Here is a 19,032-nt window from a genome sequence, read left to right as displayed (position 1 = left end):
TCAACATATATCATATTGCCCTAATTCCTTAACGTAAAAGCATTAAGGGATTGCATAAGATTATGGCTCGTAATGCAGCATTGAAATGATTATTTGAAAGCGCTTTAGCCTACAGTTGTAACGTACTGCTCCGAGACGAGGTTGAGGATCCAAATGCAGCTTTATTTTAAGGGTAATCCACAATCGTAATCAAAAACAGGCAGAAGGTCATACACAGGCAAGGCAGACAGGCAAGAAATCCAAAAACCGACAGACATGAAACCAGGGAAAACGCTCAGAAATGCAGTGTATACAACTAACAAGACTTCGCAGTGAATGACAGAGTGAACATGGTTTATATAGGCTGGGGTAATGGGGTAATGAGACACAGGTGTAAACAGTGAGTGCTAATGAGTCCGGGCAAAGGGTTATGGGTAATGTAGTCTATGATAGAATGACAGTCCGGGTTGGAGTGCCCTCTGGTGGTGATCACGGGCACTCACACTGGTGAGTGACTAAAAACTAAAAAGTTTTACTGGACTTAAATGGAACAAGTACCATATTCCTTCTACTGAAGCTGAACAATAGACCATTTAAAAAAAAAAAAAAAAATCCGGTTTTCTCAGAGCGGAAGTCGTCATAGTTGGGTTAAATATTATAGCTGTGAATGAGAGAATACATTAAATATTTTTTTGTGTGCCCATTTTCTCACATAGCAAAAAAATGCCACAGTAGTGATTTCACAACTTTCAAAAAGAGGGAAAAAATAGAGTGAGATTGATAACGGCAGTGAAAAGAGAGAAATATGTAAATTTTTACCATCACTCCCATAGACGCTATTACTAAACACCCTCACAGCAGCGGTAACTTTTTTATTGTAATTTGATGCAAAAGTAATAAAATACAAAGTATTAGTGTTATACATGTACATATATATATAAAAAAAATGAAAATACAAAAAACGTTGCAGGATTTACGATATTGATGACCGTTAAAACGCGACATCACAGTCTTTGAAAAAGGGTCTAAGAAGCATTTCCAGATGTGTTTGATACATTATTTATGCCGGTGTGAGCACATACAAGCGGTTCAGAAAATATTAATCTGTAATATATCTGTTATAAATAATATATAAATACAAATTATAAAGACACATTTTGGTTAAGTTGTTTATTTCCATTGAGTTTTACTTTACTTTCACTTCTTGTTTCCAAGCTGGCAAACTGAAAAACTGCGCGTCATTTGAGATTGTGAGAGTGGCTATAGCAGCAGTCCATAACACAGCAAGCGTTCAGCATTCAAATGTGTTTTTAACTGTATCATACAAGTTTTGAAATCTACCTCCACTAGAACTCATTCTCTAATGTAGTGTCTGTGTCCTAAAGTCCACGAATGCATCGCGTTGCTTACGTCACGTTCCCATTCTCTATACACTTCACCTGTGTTAGCCTGGTTAATGTCCCATTACATTACATGGAAAGGGCGGGATTTATGACCTATACTGCATCCAACCACCTGGGGGCGAACGAAACACTTTGGCTTCACTTTTCAGGACTCCTGTGGCATGCTTGGTTTGTTCCAAAAGATTTACATAATTTAAAGTTATTTACAAAATGAAAAACTTGGTTTGCTTTGAGAGCACTTCTTTTTATGTAGGGGAGCGCGGGGCACAACCTAACGCGGGGTTAGTTGTAACGCGCATGTTTTAACCCTTTCCACACATGCCGGGACGACGAAACTTAGTGTATTTACTAGTTGCCATATCAACATTATTTAGAGAAAAAATAGCGCCGAAATTAAAAAATCTCTGAAAGATATTACTGAACATGTATTTAAACATAGCAAAAGTAAATTTATTTCTTAAGTTTAGTTTTCATCTTTATTTTTTGTGTTTATTTAAAATAAGACAAATTTAATCTTATATCTGTTATTTAATTTGAGATCGTTCTTTAATGCTGCTCTAACCAGCAGAAGACACGGGCCGGGGTTTAAATCCCAGTTGAGCAGGTGGGGTGCGTTGTAACACTGCATTACAATGAGCCCCTATTAGAAATAGGCCATTATATTCTATACTTTTATGAATTCTTTTGAGAAACCATGAGAAAAGGGTGAATAATGACCGAGAGTTAATGTTAAGAAATGATTAATTATTATTATGTTTTTAACTATGCTGTATAGCTGTATTTAGCAATGTGTTTGTTATCAAACTCAAAAATGCTCATATTTTTAATGATTAAAAAATGCCATTATTTTATTTTTAAAGTTAATAATTGTATTTTGTTGACAAAATATTTTAGTTTGTCTTGGATATTTTTTTGATTATATCAGGTAACATTTTAAGCTGTTATTTGGTCATGTTACAATGTGCCCCACCACGTTACAATGTACCCCACGCATGTTGGGTAAAATGTTTTAAATGTTACCAGCTTAAAATGTTACCTGATATAATCAAAAAAATATCCAAGACAAACTAAAATATTTTGTCAAAAAAATACAATGATTAACTTTTTAAAATAAAATAATGGCATTTTTTAATCATTAAAAATATGAGCATTTTTGAGTTTGACAACAAACACATTGCTAAATACAGCTATACAGCATAGTTAAAAACATAATAATAATTAATCATTTCTGAACATTAACTCTCGGTCATTATTCACCCTTTTCTCATGGTTTCTCAAAAGAATTCATAAAAGTATAGAATATATTTCTAATAGGGGCTCATTGTAACGCAGTGTTACATGGGGCATGTTGTCACATTTCACTTCCATTCTTTAGGGGTAAATCAAGAAAAAAGTATACACTGTATTAATGAAACAAAACCACGTAATTGTACTAGACGTGTGCAATTAATGTGGGAAACAATAAATTCTCTGAACCCCAAGTGGATTTACACAAACTGAGAAAGTCAAAAAGCGTTAGGATGTGCCCCGCTCCTAATACATTTTTTGTTATTTATTTTTTGTCAGTTATTGATTTTCCTAATAAAATCAATAACTGTATTCCCTAATATTTCTTTAAATACCTTCAGCTCAACAGTGTGACGCGAGTTCTGGCTGACTTTTATTCTGAAAGATTTTCGCATTGACATTAGAGAGTGGCCGAGTGTGGCGCGTTTATTCTGCGTCACTAGTTGTCACATGACAGCCTCAGCCGCTTCCTCTTTCTCCTCGATTCCCTCCAGCTGGAACCGAATCTGCCCTGCCTCATCCTGACCATCAGAGTTCATCCAGCAGCGCAGAGATGTTGGCCCTGTTCAATCGGCTCCTGGACTGGCTCAGGTCGCTCTTCTGGAAGGAGGAGATGGAGCTGACGCTGGTGGGACTGCAGTACTCGGGAAAAACCACGTTTGTCAACGTGATCGCTGTAAGTCTAGTTTAATTCCTCAGAGTTTGAACACTGAAAGCTTGACTGGGCTGTTTTATGTTATTGTTGTCATGTCATTGCCAGGCAGGGGGTGGAGAACAGATGCTTTAATACCCTTTTTATATGAGTCATAATGTGCTGTTAGCAATATGGGTGTGATTTTTTTTTCACGGATTCGATTCGATTCGATTGCACATGAAATATTAATTACAAACATGTTCTTTCTTGTTTCTCCAGGTTTGAGGACTGTTTTTAGTGTTATGACTTTTTAGGGTGGATGAGATTCCACTGGTGTGCTTTAGTAGTTTTCATAAATATATTCATAAAACATGTAATATACTCATAATATAATATATAGGTTACACTTTATTTTAAGGTGTCATTGTTACTGTGTAATTATACATTACTGATTAATATTAATTAACAACATGTACTTACTATAGGGTTACGGTTAGGGTTTGGTTGAGTGTCAGTTGCATGTAATTATGCATAATTTAATGTTTACTATGGTAAGTATGTGTAACATAAGTAACAAGGACACTGTAAAATAAAGTGTTATCATAATATATTAATCCACCTACCACAAAGTGAGACATGTAAATAATGTTGACATCAGTGCCAAATGTCTTTTTGATTTCCTTCATAGATAATTATGTGATCACTGCTGAAAACAATCTTCACTTTCCGGAAGCCTCTTGTGGTTTTGAATGTGTTTACCATCTAAAGTTACTCTGTTGTAAGTTTGTGACCCTATGTCACAATAATGTTTTATTTGGTAACACTTTATTTTACAGTGTCCTTGTTACATACTGTAGTAATGACAGTAAATTATGCATAATAACATGCAACTAACCCTAATTATATAATAAGTAGGCCTACATGTTAATTAATATTACTCAGTACTTCAATGTGTAGTTACTCTGTAACAAGGCCACCTTAAAATAAAGTGTAACCTTTATTTTTTATTTCATTTTAATGCATGTGGAGCATTGCATCTTATTTACACAGATGAACCTGAAACTTGGCCTGTATTTCGAAAGGTTTCTGAATCTGATATTAGTCAACATGCTTAAATGCTGTCCCACAGGGCTTCGTGTCTACTTAGGCGATAGTGAAAAGTTGCCCTTTTTCGATGCTTCTGCAATGCAGCACAATGAGTTTACAAATCCACGGTCTCTAAGGTCACTTGCGCAACTCTACGTGATGGGCCTGAATTCAAAGAGGAAAAGAGAAACATCTCTTCCGGTTTCAGCATCTCACAGGTGTCTTTCTAGTTTCAGAGAATGATTTATGGGTTATGTATCGAACCCATTTTGTTTCGTTCTGTATTTGTACCTTGCTAAACAATTCTCAGTGTTTCTTCACTCATAAATGTGAACCTACTAAGTTTCAATTTGCATAAGAGACGAGAAGAAAATGAATTGCCAACTGATTGTATTGTAAACCACTAGGGGTGTAACAATATATCGCGTTACAATATATCGCAATACAAAAATACAACAATATGTATCGTGGATAGTGACAATCTGTATTGTGTATAGTTCACCCAAAATGAAAATTGAAGTTTACAGAGTTGAGGGTCAGTAATACATCAAACTACTATATATAATGTTGAATATAAAATGTATAATAATGCAATGGGGAAATATTTGTGGGTCCTGATAATGCCATGTCTTATGTTACCAGTAAGAAGTGGCCTACATTATTTTTTAAATATGTCTAGTTTGTGATAGAGTGCAAGTATTCGTCGAAAATAATTGTTAAATTATATAAACACGTAGCTGGCGTGATGACTCTGATGATCTTTCGAATATTCCTATTTAATAATTGGTTAATCGACACGTCATCCTCAATAAACCGTCTCCGATCTTTCGAATATTTTGATCTAATATGACTTCTGACCTGTAAGGTTGCCAGAATAATAATCATATACTGTTTATGAATTGGCCAGAGGAGAACTGGCACCCCGACTGAGCCTGGTGTCTCCCAAGGTTTATTTTTCTCCATTAGGTCACCTGGTTTTCTTGCCACTGTCGCCTTTGGCTCAGCTTGCTCAGTTGGGGACACTAAATTTTCAACTAAATATCCAAATAAATCTAATTACTAAACTAAATGAACTATATCAACTAAATTACTGATCTGCCCACATTGTCACTATATGATAATTGAAATGAGCTGATGACATCACCTTTCTCTCCAGAGTGGCTGTACAGCCGAATCAAATTCTGTTGCATTATTTTCCTGTTTAACACCGTGAAGCTACTTTGAAACAATCTGCATTATTGTAAAAAGCACTATATAAATAAAGTTGACTTGACTTGACTTGACTTAAATAATTGTTAAAAAATATATATTTTCAGCTTCAGAATCATGAATATTTTTATTCTGTTGTCACCATTGTCCTGTGCATTGGGTTACTAGCACCAAGCCCAACCCTATTCATTTCCACCCCCAATGTAATACCAAATTACGCATTTTAATAAATTTTTTGTTAACCTTTTACCATACACTCACCTAAAGGATTATTAGGAACACCTGTTCAATTTCTCATTAATGCAATTATCTAATCAACCAATCACATGGCAGTTGCTTCAATGCATTTAGGGGTGTGGTCCTGGTCAAGACAATCTCCTGAACTCCAAACTGAATGTCAGAATGGGAAAGAAAGGGGATTTAAGCAATTTTGAGCGTGGCATGGTTGTTGGTGCCAGACGGGCCGGTCTGAGTATTGCACAATCTGCTCAGCTACTGGGATTTTCACGCACAACCATTTCTAGGGTTTACAAAGAATGGTGTGAAAAGGGAATAACATCCAGTATGCGGCAGTCCTGTGGGCGAAAATGCCTTGTTGATCCTAGAGGTCAGAGGAGAATGGGCCGACTGATTCAAGCTGATAGAAGAGCAACTTTGACCGAAATAACCACTCGTTACAACCGAGGTATGCAGCAAAGCATTTGTGAAGCCACAACACGCACAACCTTGAGGCGGATGGGCTACAACAGCAGAAGACCCCACCGGGTACCACTCATCTCCACTACAAATAGGAAAAAGAGGCTACAATTTGCACAAGCTCACCAAAATTGGACAGTTGAAGACTGGAAAAATGTTGCCTGGTCTGATGAGTCTCGATTTCTGTTGAGACATTCAGATGGTAGAGTCAGAATTTGGCGTAAACAGAATGAGAACATGGATCCATCATGCCTTGTTACCACTGTGCAGGCTGCTGGTGGTGATGTAATGGTGTGGGGGATGTTTTCTTGGCACACTTTAGGCCCCTTAGTGCCAATTGGGCATAGTTTAAATGCCACGGCCTACCTGAGCATTGTTTCTGACCATGTCCATCCCTTTATGACCACCATGTACCCATCCTCTGATGGCTACTTCCAGCAGGATAATGCACCATGTCACAAAGCTCGAATCATTTCAAATTGGTTTCTTGAACATGACAATGAGTTCACTGAACTAAAATGGCCCCCACAGTCACCAGATCTCAACCCAATAGAGCATCTTTGGGATGTGGTGGAACGGGAGCTTCGTGCCCTGGATGTGCATCCCACAAATCTTCATCAACCGCAAGATGATCAATATGGGCCAACATTTCTAAAGAATGCTTTCAGCACCTTGTTGAATCAATGCCACGTAGAATTAAGGCAGTTCTGAAGGCGAAAGGGGGTCAAACACAGTATTAGTATGGTGTTCCTAATAATCCTTTAGGTGAGTGTATGTCTTGGATTATCGTAATAATATTGTATCGTGAGTTCAGTATCGTGATATGTATAGAATCGTGACATGCAGGTATTGTTACACCATTATAAACCATAAGAAATGCAGAAGTCATGTTCTTAATTAAAGCTCTGAAGGTCTTCAAATGCAGAATGGCACCACTGAAGCTTGGTACATACTCCGCAAGAACAAAGAAATTTGTTTGTTTTCTCGAGGTGGCAAGAACAAGAAGAAAGTTCGTTCTGGCCAGGACATTCCATACTTCACGAGAAAAGCAGGTGCCGAACATCTCCGTTTCTCCGCATTAACCCCGCCCACTTTAAAATTCTGACCAATCACACAATAGTTCTCGGACACCCACAAGAAAGGCCATTAGATACTCTAGATACATTAGAAAAAAGTTCTTGCTCCCAGGGCTGCGAGAACAAAATGATGTAATTTTGTTCTGGCAGCCCTGGTTTGGGAGTTTTTGCAGCTTGTTCTCGACACATCGTCTGAGCAGAACTTTTTTCTTGTTGGTGTCCGAGAACTAATGTATGATTGGTCAGAAATTTAAAGTGGGCGGGGTTAATGCAGATAAACGGAGATGTTCGGCACCTGCTTTCCTCGTGAAGTATGGAATGTCCTGGCCAGAACGAACTTTCTTCTTGTTCTTGCCACCTCGAGAAAAAACAAACACATTTCTTTGTTCTTGCGGAGTATATACCAAGATTCAGTGTTTTGTAATATGACCGTCAAATTAGCTAAGCTCTTTTTTTGGTTTCTATATTTAATATTGGTGTTTTGCAATATCTCAGTTCATGAATAGTTCAAGGAAATATCTTGCTTTTCCTCTTTTCACCCAAAAGCGATCCGTTTGTCAGACATGAAATCTCCTCAGACTTATTTTCAAATCCACATGGTTAGAAAAAAGCAGCTCTGCTCTTTTGCTCAATTGACTAAATCATGTGACATGAGACTTCCTGGCCAAAAATTCCCATTACAGTTACTAAAAATACCCATGACTTAGGCTTGAGTTGCTGAGTTGTATTGTTGACTTCCCCTTGTGTGTGTTGTTATTCTGTGAAACATCAGATTATTCGATTGTCATTTTGTAAACCTTTGCATCCCTTCACATGTTGATTTGTTCTATCCATTTAATTGAAATGATCTACTCGTTTCTTTTCCTTTAGTCTGGTCAGTTCAATGAAGACATGATCCCTACAGTCGGTTTCAACATGAGGAAAGTCACCAAAGGCAACGTAACCATAAAAGTAAGTCTCACCTGCGCTGATTACCAAGGATGGTTTTGTTAAATCCAGTTTTACTCTCTTTAATACACACTATATAGTCACATCATGTTACATCACCAATGCCTGCCATCATGTCCAAATATCCAACCCTGTAGCAAATATGTGTTGTTCTCACGTAGATTTGGGATATAGGCGGGCAGCCACGGTTCAGGAGCATGTGGGAGCGATACTGTCGGGGCGTCAACGCCATAGTGTGAGTATAATCTGCTGTTTGGGCCCTCAGACACTTTTAAAATGGTTTATTCCACTACCCTCTGTGATACTTAATTCTGATTGGTCCGTGGCATTGAGCTGGGTAGTAACTGATTATATATATTTAGATTACATAATCAGATTCCAAAAATTAAGCACTTGCCATTGTGTAATCAATAAAAAAGTAACTGTAGTCCGAGTATGAGTATTTTAAAACGTAATATAATCTAATTACATGTTATTCTAACAATGGCAGTCAAATATTCATAATTCATTGATTCTCCCTACTACTTTCCTTTCTAAAAACACCTAATGCTTGTATACGTTCAGAAGGTTTTTTTCTCAACATTTCAACATTGCATATCTAATCAACTCCTGGTTAACACACTCATTATTATTTGAATTATCACTCAGTTTCAGTGAGTTATTTTACCAGGCATTAATGTCTTTGGAAGGCTTTTGTTTTTTCAAAATCCCGTCATTTCATATTTACATGCGATGCAAGGATTCCCCAACTTTTTTGTCAGCTGAAATTTCTTTGACCTAATATATTTACTTACTGTACCCCCAGAGTTTTTAATTTTTAAGTTAATAAAATGGTCAATATAAATAATAATAATAATAAATATTCAAATTAAGTTCACGGTTCTCTGGTGTCGGTTAAGGGTCACATGACATGCAGGCAAACAAATATTTTTAAATGATTTCTTTTAATTCAAATTTTTTAATGATTTAATTACTTAATAGCTTTTCATTAAACTCACAACCCCCTGCAATTCCATCACAAACCCCAGTCTGGGAAACCCTAACGTAATGTAATATTTAATGCACTTCACGTTGTTGATAACAACGAATGGAATATATTTTCTTTCTCTTTGTATTTTACTCAAATAGTAACTTATAAACAAGTTACAAGTAAACAAGTAATAGTAAACAAGTTAGGCCAAATGTAATCTAAAAGTAATCCAAAAGTAGTCAGATTATGTTACCTTAAATATGTAATGTAACGGATTACGTTATTAACCACACTTTTTTCATGTAAGTAATCTACCCAGCTCTATGACCACTAAATTGTACTAGGAGCTAGATGAGAGAGAACTTAAAATTAGGCATATTATTTAGTAGCTAAATATTTTTTGCTGGTCAGTCCATAGAAAAAGGTTACTAAAAATTGCAGATTATTAATAAATGAATATACACTACCTACAAGATTTTTTTTTTTATTGTTTTGAAAAAAGGTATACTCACCAAGATTGTATTTATTTGATCAAAAATAGAGTAAAACCAGTAATATTGTGAAATATTATTACAATAATGGAAATTATCCAGTTGGCTAATATTGTTATATATAATATTTACAGAAATGTTAATAAATGTGCATGGTCCTTGTCAGGGTTTGACATGAACTTTTTTGCTCACCAGCCACTGTGGCTAGAGGTTTGCCAAAGTTACTGAATTTAGTACTGAGAGGTGGCTTTATGTGCTGTCACATGATCCTTCAGAAATAATTTGAGCAATTATTTTATTTAGCAATAATGACTAGCTGACTGTATATTGCTGTATTATTAATAAGGACTCTATAAAGAACTGTTGTTGTTTTCAGGTACATGGTGGATGCTGCAGATTGTGAAAAGGTGGAAGCCTCCAGAAACGAGCTACACAACCTGTTAGACAAACCACAACTGCAGGGCATTCCTGTAAGAGGAGTTCTGTTTTCTGTTTTATTATTGAAGCCGATCATTTCCCCTATGGTGTTAATGCAGGACTGTCTGTCTTATTAAAGGGTCATGAAACCCTAAACCACATTTTCTGAGATTTTAACAGAGTTATGAGTGTTGAGCATCATAGAAGTCAATGTTACCATCCATTCGTTTCCATTGTTGGAGAAAACTAGTTAATTTAAAAAAAATTTGTGCTATATTCAGCTTCCGTGTTTAAATTCATCCATTGTTTTCTTGTACTATAGTACGCCGATGAGATAACTCATCTGTATCTCATAATTATTCATGAGTCGGCGTGTCCTTATCCTATGAGAATATGCCTCGCTTAAAGGAACATGCCGACTTTTTGGGACTTTAGCTTATTCACCGTATCCCCCAGAGTTAGATAAGTCCATACATACCATTCTCATCTCCGTGCGTGACATAACTCTATCTGACACACCCACCGCTAGCCTAGCTTAGCACAAAGACTGGAGGTAAATGGCTCCAGCTAGCCTACTGCTCAATAAGTGTCAAAATAACACCAACATTTTCTTATTTACATGTTGTCACGTTGGTTATGTTGACGGAAGTTAGCCTATTTCCAGGCGCTGTGTAATATCATTGCGCCGCTGCATCCATGGTACGGCTCAAAGTTCCTTGAATAGTACGCATAAATGAGAGTATAGTTCCTAGACATATCGGTCTAGAAAATTGCAACTTTTCATTTTCTGTCGGCCTTAGTGCACGATGTAACTATACACATCACAACATGTAAATAGGAAAATGTTGGCGTTATTTTGTCACTTATTGAGCAGTAGGCTAGCTGGAGCCATTAACCTCCAGTCTTTGTGCTAAGCTAGGTTAGCGGTGCATGCGTCAGACAGAGTTATGGCACACACAGAGATGAGAATGGTATGTATGGACTTATCTAACTCTGGGGAAACGGTGAATAAGCTAAAGTCCCAAAAAGTCGGCATGTTCCTTTAACACAGCTGCATGCGTTGATTGACAGGCGCTTCAAAGAGTGAGATCGCATTCAGTAAGTGAGAGATGCATTAATGGATCAAAAACGAGTGTCGAGTTTCTGCATCACATAAGTTCTCTTCAGTAGATCCTGGGTCTTCTAAACAAAGGCGATTCATCCACACTGTGAGTGTAACCGCTCTTTACGGCCCATTAACCGATCAAACGGCTCATAAAACTGTGTTGTCAGTCAGTCTCCCCTCATCCGCCTCCACTCCACAGCTTAACCACGCCCACTTTTATAGCATTTTTCAAAACTGCGGTGAGAACTGACGGCTGCTGAAACAGGCGGTTTCATGACCCTTTAATACCTCCTGCTGTTTTATTACTGCTGGATTTACCAAAACGGCAGGAAATCAATCCTAGCCATCGCACCACACCTTTTCCAGATCTTTCCAGAGCTGCTGTGTGGTATTTAAGGAGCATGACTAAGCATCGTCAGCTCCTGTGGTCCGAGATGTCCTCACTGGGGGCATTATAGGTCTTATCTTCAGGAGAGAAATCAGCACAGCGGAACAGTTCGCTCATTGATTTTCTGTCTGTAGGGAGTGATGGGACTTTTGGCAGTGCCGACTACTATTTGCTAAAGCTACCAATTTAAAAAGACAGCTTTAGCACAATCTGATGTAGGACCAACACCCAAATACATAAATCTTTAAGCACTGAAAGCAAACTGCCAATGTGAAACATGCAGTTTAAATCTAAAGACAATTTAAGAGGTGTGGTGTGGGTGACTTATTGCTACTTTATCCTCCACAGGTACTTGTCCTTGGCAACAAAAGAGACCTCCCTATTGCTCTAGACGAGAAACAACTTATCGAAAAGATGTAAGAGATTTTTTTTCTTTTCTTTTTTTGCATTACTTGATCTTTCTTCAAGCTATTCTCTGAGAGTGAGAGATTCATTTAGTGTGTCCTGCTTTATACAGACTCTAAGCAACAGTCAGGTATCGGAAGTAAAAACTCCATTCATTTTCTCCATAGGAAAATTGTTTCTGAATGATAATATAAACATTTAAATACAGACCTACTATGACGTTGTTAACCCATGCTATTTGCTTCTGCTGCAGACATCAGCCCTCATTATTGCAGCTTATTTTAACAGTAGAATTCCTGGTTACTGAAACAGTGTACAGAAAATTACACCAATCAGAAAGTCGGAAAAAAACAAAATAGCTCTTTTGCTCCACCCACTCCCATGAGTACCGCAAATGACGCAATCCGGTCGATCCGGTCGATCTCTCTACATTTAAGTATTCTCAAAATACTTAAATGTTTGTGTATATATATTCATATTTTGCAATAAACTTAAAATGTGTGTATGTGTGTGTGTGTGTATATATATATATATATATTATAATTTTCATATATATATATATATATATATATATTAGGGATGCACCGAAATGAAAATTCTTGGCCGAAACCGAAAACCGAAAAAGAGGAAACCAAGGCCGAAAACCGAAAACCGAAACACCGAAATAAATTATGCCAATTATTAGTACCATTGCATTTATGGTTATGACTGTTTACTAACTTTACTAAAATCAAGGCATTGTAATTGCATAAATTAATAGTAAAGTTTCAAAGAATAAATCAATTACAAATTATGGCAATATTTATTTAGCACATTGCAACAATGCACAGTATAAAATAAAATTCAAACTAAAATGTTTAACTTGACCCCACTCATTTGTGCATTAAATAATAATGTACAGGCCTACAGAAAGATTTTAAAATTAAATGTTCTCTCATAAAAACAAAGTACATTTAGGTCTAGTGCATTTTAAATTTTTCTCTGTAGGACTACTACAAGAAAGTGCATTCAGAACAAGTGCAACTGCTTAAAGATACAACTATTTTCTCTGTAGGCCTTCAACATAATAGTGTATCAAAGCAAAGACTGCCATAGCCCATATGTTAACTGTAGAATGGGGTGTAGCGGTGCACAAAACTGACGGTTCGGTACAGCAGTTTTACAAAATGACTTTTTATTTATTTTTATTGGTTTACTGGAAAAAAAAACTATCTGTTCTTAAATGAATTAAATTATAACTAAAAGTGTATTGAAGATATTCCTGTAAACTATATAGGGAGCCCTTACTTGCACATTAATATTAAAGGTTAACAACAGAGCCCAAACTATTAGCCTAAATTCAGTTGCTATTTATTTTTAGGTCTAATAATCAACACTCAAATAACATCAACTCAATTCAACACTCAAATACGCAAACATGCAAACTTCACATAAGGCAGTTTTTGAAATAACTAATAATCTAATAATAAAATAGTTTTTTCTCCAATTCGTTGTTGAAATATAATCATTTATACACAGTGTCTGTCATTTTCATGACAGGTTTATTTAAACATACAGGAAATAATCAAGATATCATTAACAGGTTAAGTAGAATATAATGAATATAACGGCTAATATAGGTCATATATTTAGTGAAAGAGTTGATTTACTCTAGTGAATAAAATTCTGTGGACACTGAATGACTGCCTGAGGTAAATGTGATGCTAAAGTTGCATGACATTGTTTAGGCTAGTTTACAAGCAGTTATATTGACGTCTTTTCGCTGTTGAAACACTGATTGAGCGATTACACCACATATGATACGTGACAGTAAGTGTTAATGTATCCTCAACATACCTTAGATGTTCATTCATGTTTATTCTTAAGGAAGAGATGATCGATCGCGCTCACAGATGATCGCGTTCACGCGCGCGCGCGCCGCGGCTTGAACTGTGTTGTGATCAGTGATGCCACATTAAAGAGCGTCAAAACGGCATTTATCGTTTGAATTTCGTGATACATGTTGATCGATGTTTGTGTGGGAACTCACAGTGAAGTCTGTTCCTCTTCTCATCGAGAACATGAGCTCTGGCTGTCTGTGCTTGTACATGGAGCTGACGTGGGTGTTTCTCAAATATACTGCTTCAGACAAGCACGTGCAGGTCGCGGTTTCTGTTTGCGTCATCACAACATTTCGGCCGTGTTGTTTCGGTGATAAAAGTATTTCGGCCGAAAACCGAAAATGCACTTTTGGGCCATTTTCGGCCGAAAATTTTCGGTGGCCGAATATTCGGTGCATCCCTAATATATATATATATATATTTTTTTTTTTTTAAGTTTATTGCAAAATATTTGTAAATTAATAGTTTTATACTTCTCCATCATTTTTAATTAAATAATACAGTTCGCAATGCTTCATGGGATTGTAGTTCTTTCCTTCATTTAAGCCATTAAGGACACAGTCTTGTACCTTTGTCTTTTTTTCCAATGTAAAAAATTTTTTTCTCAATTTTTCAAAACTTTTTTGCTTCGAATCAAAGTTTGTAGTGTTGGGATTCACCTTGTAGCTGATTGGCTACAAAGCTTATAACTCTGTAACAAAGACTATTTTAAAATTTAAAAATGAATGGAAAAAAGTACTTCCGGAACCAGTGTCGCTGAAAAAGGGGAGGGCACTGTTGCACTATTGCTGTCATATGATGACTGCATGATCTCTGGATGCTGTGATGGAATTTTTTTGATGGGATCTTTAACATTAACAACCCAGTATTGCCTTCCTCTTTTTACTTCTTTTTTTCTGGTTAGTTCAAGTCCAAAATACACTATGGCAGTTTTGTACTCTTGCTAGCACTAAACCTATCCACATTGGAAGATATGTTTCTGGGTTTTTTTCTGGGATTTTGTGACATTTCCACTGTCGAGTGACAATAGACCTTTAGAAAAAGTTGCAAAAAATGGCAAATAATGTTTCCTTTTTTCTGCAGGAACCTGTCCGCCATTCAAGACCGAGAGATCTGCTGCTACTCCATTTCATGCAAAGAGAAAGACAATATAGGTGAGAGTTACTGCATTTTATACATGCAAATATAAAACTGTGATAACCGCTCAATACATTTTTATTTTTGTCCAATGGTTCGGTAAACTTCCATTAAAAAAGTTTTTATGGGTTAATTTGAAATAACGGAATTCTGAGAAAGGCACAGAAAACATTATGTGTTCAGAACTAGAAAAAAAGAAGAATGTGGAGTTCAACTATATTTACAGTGGCTGATACTGAATCGAATGACTCATGAACCACCTCACTGTGACTCATGCACATTTCAGCAATAGAGAGTTTTGTTCCTTTTAGTTAGATTTTTTTCTCAAGCAGTACAGTTGTGGTGGTTGTGATTTCATCATCATTTCCGCTAATCTGAGAAGCCATCCATTTGTATTCATTGCACTACAATACTCACTGTTTATTAGTTTTACAAATAGTTTATTGGCAAATAAAAGACGATATGTTTTTCCTGTAAAGCAGCTGTTCCTAAACTATGACACAAACACAAAGCTACTCTGTGCAAGAAAATGTTTGTAATACTGTAGGTGCATCCCAAATTGTGTACTTATGGACTATTCTATGCTATTTTGAAGTACAAATATTTTGAAAATGTACACATCGCCCCAAAGTCAATGGGCTTCTGAATGGTTTTTGGTTAAATATGTAATGATACAAACGGAGTTGTATTAAAAAATGTCCTGGCTCTTCCAAGCTTTATAATGGCAGTGAATGGCAGCCCAAAATTTGAAGCCCAAAAAGTGCATCCATCCATTATAAAAGTGCTCCACACGGCTCCAGAGGGGTAAATAAAGGCCTTCTGAAGCGAATCGATGGGTTTGTGTAGGAAAAATGTCCATATTTGACACGTTTTAAAGTAAAATATCTAGCTTCCGCCAGACTGCCTCCCGTATTCAACTTAGGAAGTGTAAGTGTTTTGAACCGCGAGAGGCTTTACACTTTCTTCATAACTTGAATATGGAAGGCGGTCCGCTGAAAGCTAGATATTTTACTTTATAACGTGTCAAATTAGGATATTTTTCTTACACAAACCCATCGATTCACTTCAGAAGGCCTTTATTAACCTCACAGAGCCGTGTGGAGTACTTTTATAATGGATGGATGCACTTTTTTTGGGCTTCAAATTTTGGGCTCCTCCCATTCACTGCCATTATAAAGCTTGGATTAGCCAGGACATTTATTAATATAACTCTGATTGTATTCGTCTGAAAGAAGAATGTCATATACACCTAGGATGGCTTGAGGGTGAGTAAATCATGGGCTAATTTTCATTTTTGGGTGAACTATCCCTTTAAACCACCACGCCAAACAAGAAAACTCATATATTCACTAGTTCACTTTTAAAGCCTGGTTGTGTTCAAACTATTCTAACTCAAACTTTCTAAAGTGTAGACTTTAAATGAAGATTGAAAGAGTTGTCTGAAATATAATTAGTTTATAGCCTAATTTAAGCTTTTTTTACCTGGCAATTGTATTTCGGCTTGAAAATGCATCAAAGTTGTGTGCATTTGTAAATATTAACCAGGTTGATCTTGGTTGGTCTACAAAAATGTCAGCAGACAAGCAGGAAAACTACTATAATTGTAATTTTAAAGCTGCAGTGTGTGATATTATATTGTTGTTATATTATAATCAATTTTTTTTGCAAGCAACATTACTTTTGAATTGCCGTAGCAATGTTTTGAAAGCATGACAGAGTCAGGGTTTACACTTCATTTGTCTGGAAATGTGAACACTGGAGATGTGAAGTGCATCAGAAGATATTCTATAATTGTTCATCTCTTCCTCTCTTCCTGCAGATATCACATTGCAGTGGTTGATCCAGCATTCAAAATCTCGGAGAAGTTGAGATCAAACCCCGTCCTACCCGCCAGTCCAGCTCCCAGCTCAGCCCAGCCCTCTTTAGAGCGACCGGCACGTCATGTGACCAGTGGCGCTGTCCCTCCCAGCCGCATCTGTCTGTCCAGTAGCTGCTCGTCTCATTCATTCTCTATTACACACAGACTGTCAGTAATACGTCCTCACCGGTGGGCCTCAGACTCCACTCAACTCATGATTTGCTACCATTTGGCCTGTTTTGTTGGCTGAATGGATTTTTCTTTACTTCAAGCTAAACTTCTTTTGACCATTGACAAAGCGATATGGTTTAGATCTGGAATTTGCCTCCTTTCCCTGTCAAATAAGATTTGAGGTCTTTGTTATTGTTTTGAGGGATCATTTGTTCTGCTTAGCTTAATTCTTATATTATTTTGTATAATTTATAGCGCCAAAGCAATTTGGTCCCCCAAGTGAAGTCAAAGAGAGATAAGAATGAACATTTGAGTAGCTAGTATTGTTCATTTTCACTACCATTCAAAAGTTTGGTGGAATTCAAGAATTCTCTGCAAAGAAAAGTTTGCTGAACTTAAAAAGTGACAGTAAATTAGCAATGTTACAAAAGATTTTTATTTCAAATAAATGCTGTTCTTTTTTAAAGGTGCACTATGTAACTTTACCGTCCGCTAGAGGTCGCCTATTCAAAACAAATGCATAGTTTGATGACGCCGAAAGTTTGAGCGCAGAATCTTGGGACATGTGGTCTTCACCTCACTGCCGGTGGAAAAGAATCGGGATAGGACTCGGGCAGAAATCATGTTCATAGATGCGATTATTAACGTTACTGTAGTATGAAGCAGAGCAGGGCCGAGTGTTGTGGAGCTGAGCAAGGCCGCTGGAGCGATTTTTTTTTTTTTAATGAGATGAACGCAACACGCGCTTCGGGAGCAGCAGGACTTTTATTATGCCACAGTCGCCGACGCTTTTCCGGTCATGAGTATGAGGTAACGCAGCTCTGTTTATCATATTAGATACATCTGAGTGTGTTGAAAATTATGTTATGACGTTACTCTGTGCGTTCGCTCGGCGGCTGCTATGACACTTGTTCACACTGCAGTGAGAGTAAAGCGTTTCTGCAAAATAAAACCAGAAACCGAGGGTAACGCAGATATGACGCAATTGACAGGCGACTCCCTTCCTTGGTTAAAATAGCAATTTCTCACGATACAAATAGTTGGAAACATTTGGGATATTGTAAGCACTCAACTGAACAAAATATATAACACTGGCCTAGTGGTTTTTGGATATTTTACTGAATTTTTTTTTTACATAGTGCACCTTTAACTCGTTACATCCAAGAATCCGGAAAAAAAATGTGCCTTCCACAAAATTATTAAGCAGCACAACTGTTTTCAACATTGATAATAATCAGTTTCTTGAGCAGCAAATCAGTATATTAGAATGATTTCTGAATGATCATGTGACACTGAAGACTGGAGTCATGATGCTAAAAATTCAGATTTGAATGAATTACATTTTCAAATCTATTCAAAGTAGGGCTGTCAAAACGATTAATCGCATCCAAAAAAATTACGTGTTTACATAATATATGTGTGTACTGTGAATAATTATTATGTATATATAAATACACACATGCATGTATATATTTAAGAAAAATGTTATATTTATATATAAAATATTTATAATAATATATAAATATACATACAGTATATACATGCAAATATTTCTTAAATGTATACATGAATGTGTGTGTATTTATATATACATAATAACAATACACTGTACACACGTATATCATGTAAACATGAACTTTTATTTTGGATACGATTTAATCGATTTGACAGTACGAATTCAAATAGAAAACAGTTATTTTGATTTGTTATAGCATTTCTCAATATTACAGTTTTTACTGTGTTTTAGATCAAATAAATGCAGCTTTGGTGAGCATAAAAGACTTCTTTCAAAAACATTTTTTAAAAAATTATTCCCGAGCCCAAAGCTTTTTGAATGGTAGTGTACATTCAGCTGATGTTTTCCCATTTGTGGAGCAAATATTATTTTTGGG

The 19,032-nt window shown here is 36.5% G+C and overlaps 1 protein-coding gene across 1 annotated transcript; it reads left to right on the top strand.

The window, feature by feature from the left end:
* Window positions 1-3,102: 3,102 nt before the first annotated feature.
* Window positions 3,103-18,312, top strand: arl8bb (ADP-ribosylation factor-like 8Bb). Its single transcript, XM_079844806.1, has 7 exons — window positions 3,103-3,345; window positions 8,241-8,321; window positions 8,480-8,553; window positions 10,156-10,249; window positions 12,038-12,105; window positions 15,058-15,128; window positions 16,931-18,312. The coding sequence occupies exons 1-7, from the start codon at window positions 3,223-3,225 to the stop codon at window positions 16,978-16,980; spliced, it is 561 nt and encodes a 186-aa protein (XP_079700932.1). The 5' UTR covers window positions 3,103-3,222; the 3' UTR covers window positions 16,981-18,312.
* The last annotated feature ends 720 nt before the right edge of the window (window positions 18,313-19,032 follow it).

This window comes from Gobio gobio (assembly GCF_949357685.1).
Source record: "Gobio gobio genome assembly, chromosome: 19".
NCBI classification, from domain to species: domain Eukaryota; kingdom Metazoa; phylum Chordata; class Actinopteri; order Cypriniformes; family Gobionidae; genus Gobio; species Gobio gobio.
The sequence above is the reverse complement of the archived record's forward strand: the minus strand, read 5'-3'. Positions and strand labels throughout refer to the sequence as shown.

Bases quoted from the DNA above. Each gene is read 5' to 3' on its own strand.
- arl8bb (XM_079844806.1), top strand. From the start codon at position 3,223: ATGTTGGCCCTGTTCAATCGGCTCCTGGACTGGCTCAGGTCGCTCTTC. The intron at 8,554-10,155 runs GTGAGTATAATC...TGTTGTTTTCAG, and splicing joins CGGGGCGTCAACGCCATAGT to GTACATGGTGGATGCTGCAG. The intron at 15,129-16,930 runs GTGAGAGTTACT...CTCTTCCTGCAG, and splicing joins CAAAGAGAAAGACAATATAG to ATATCACATTGCAGTGGTTG.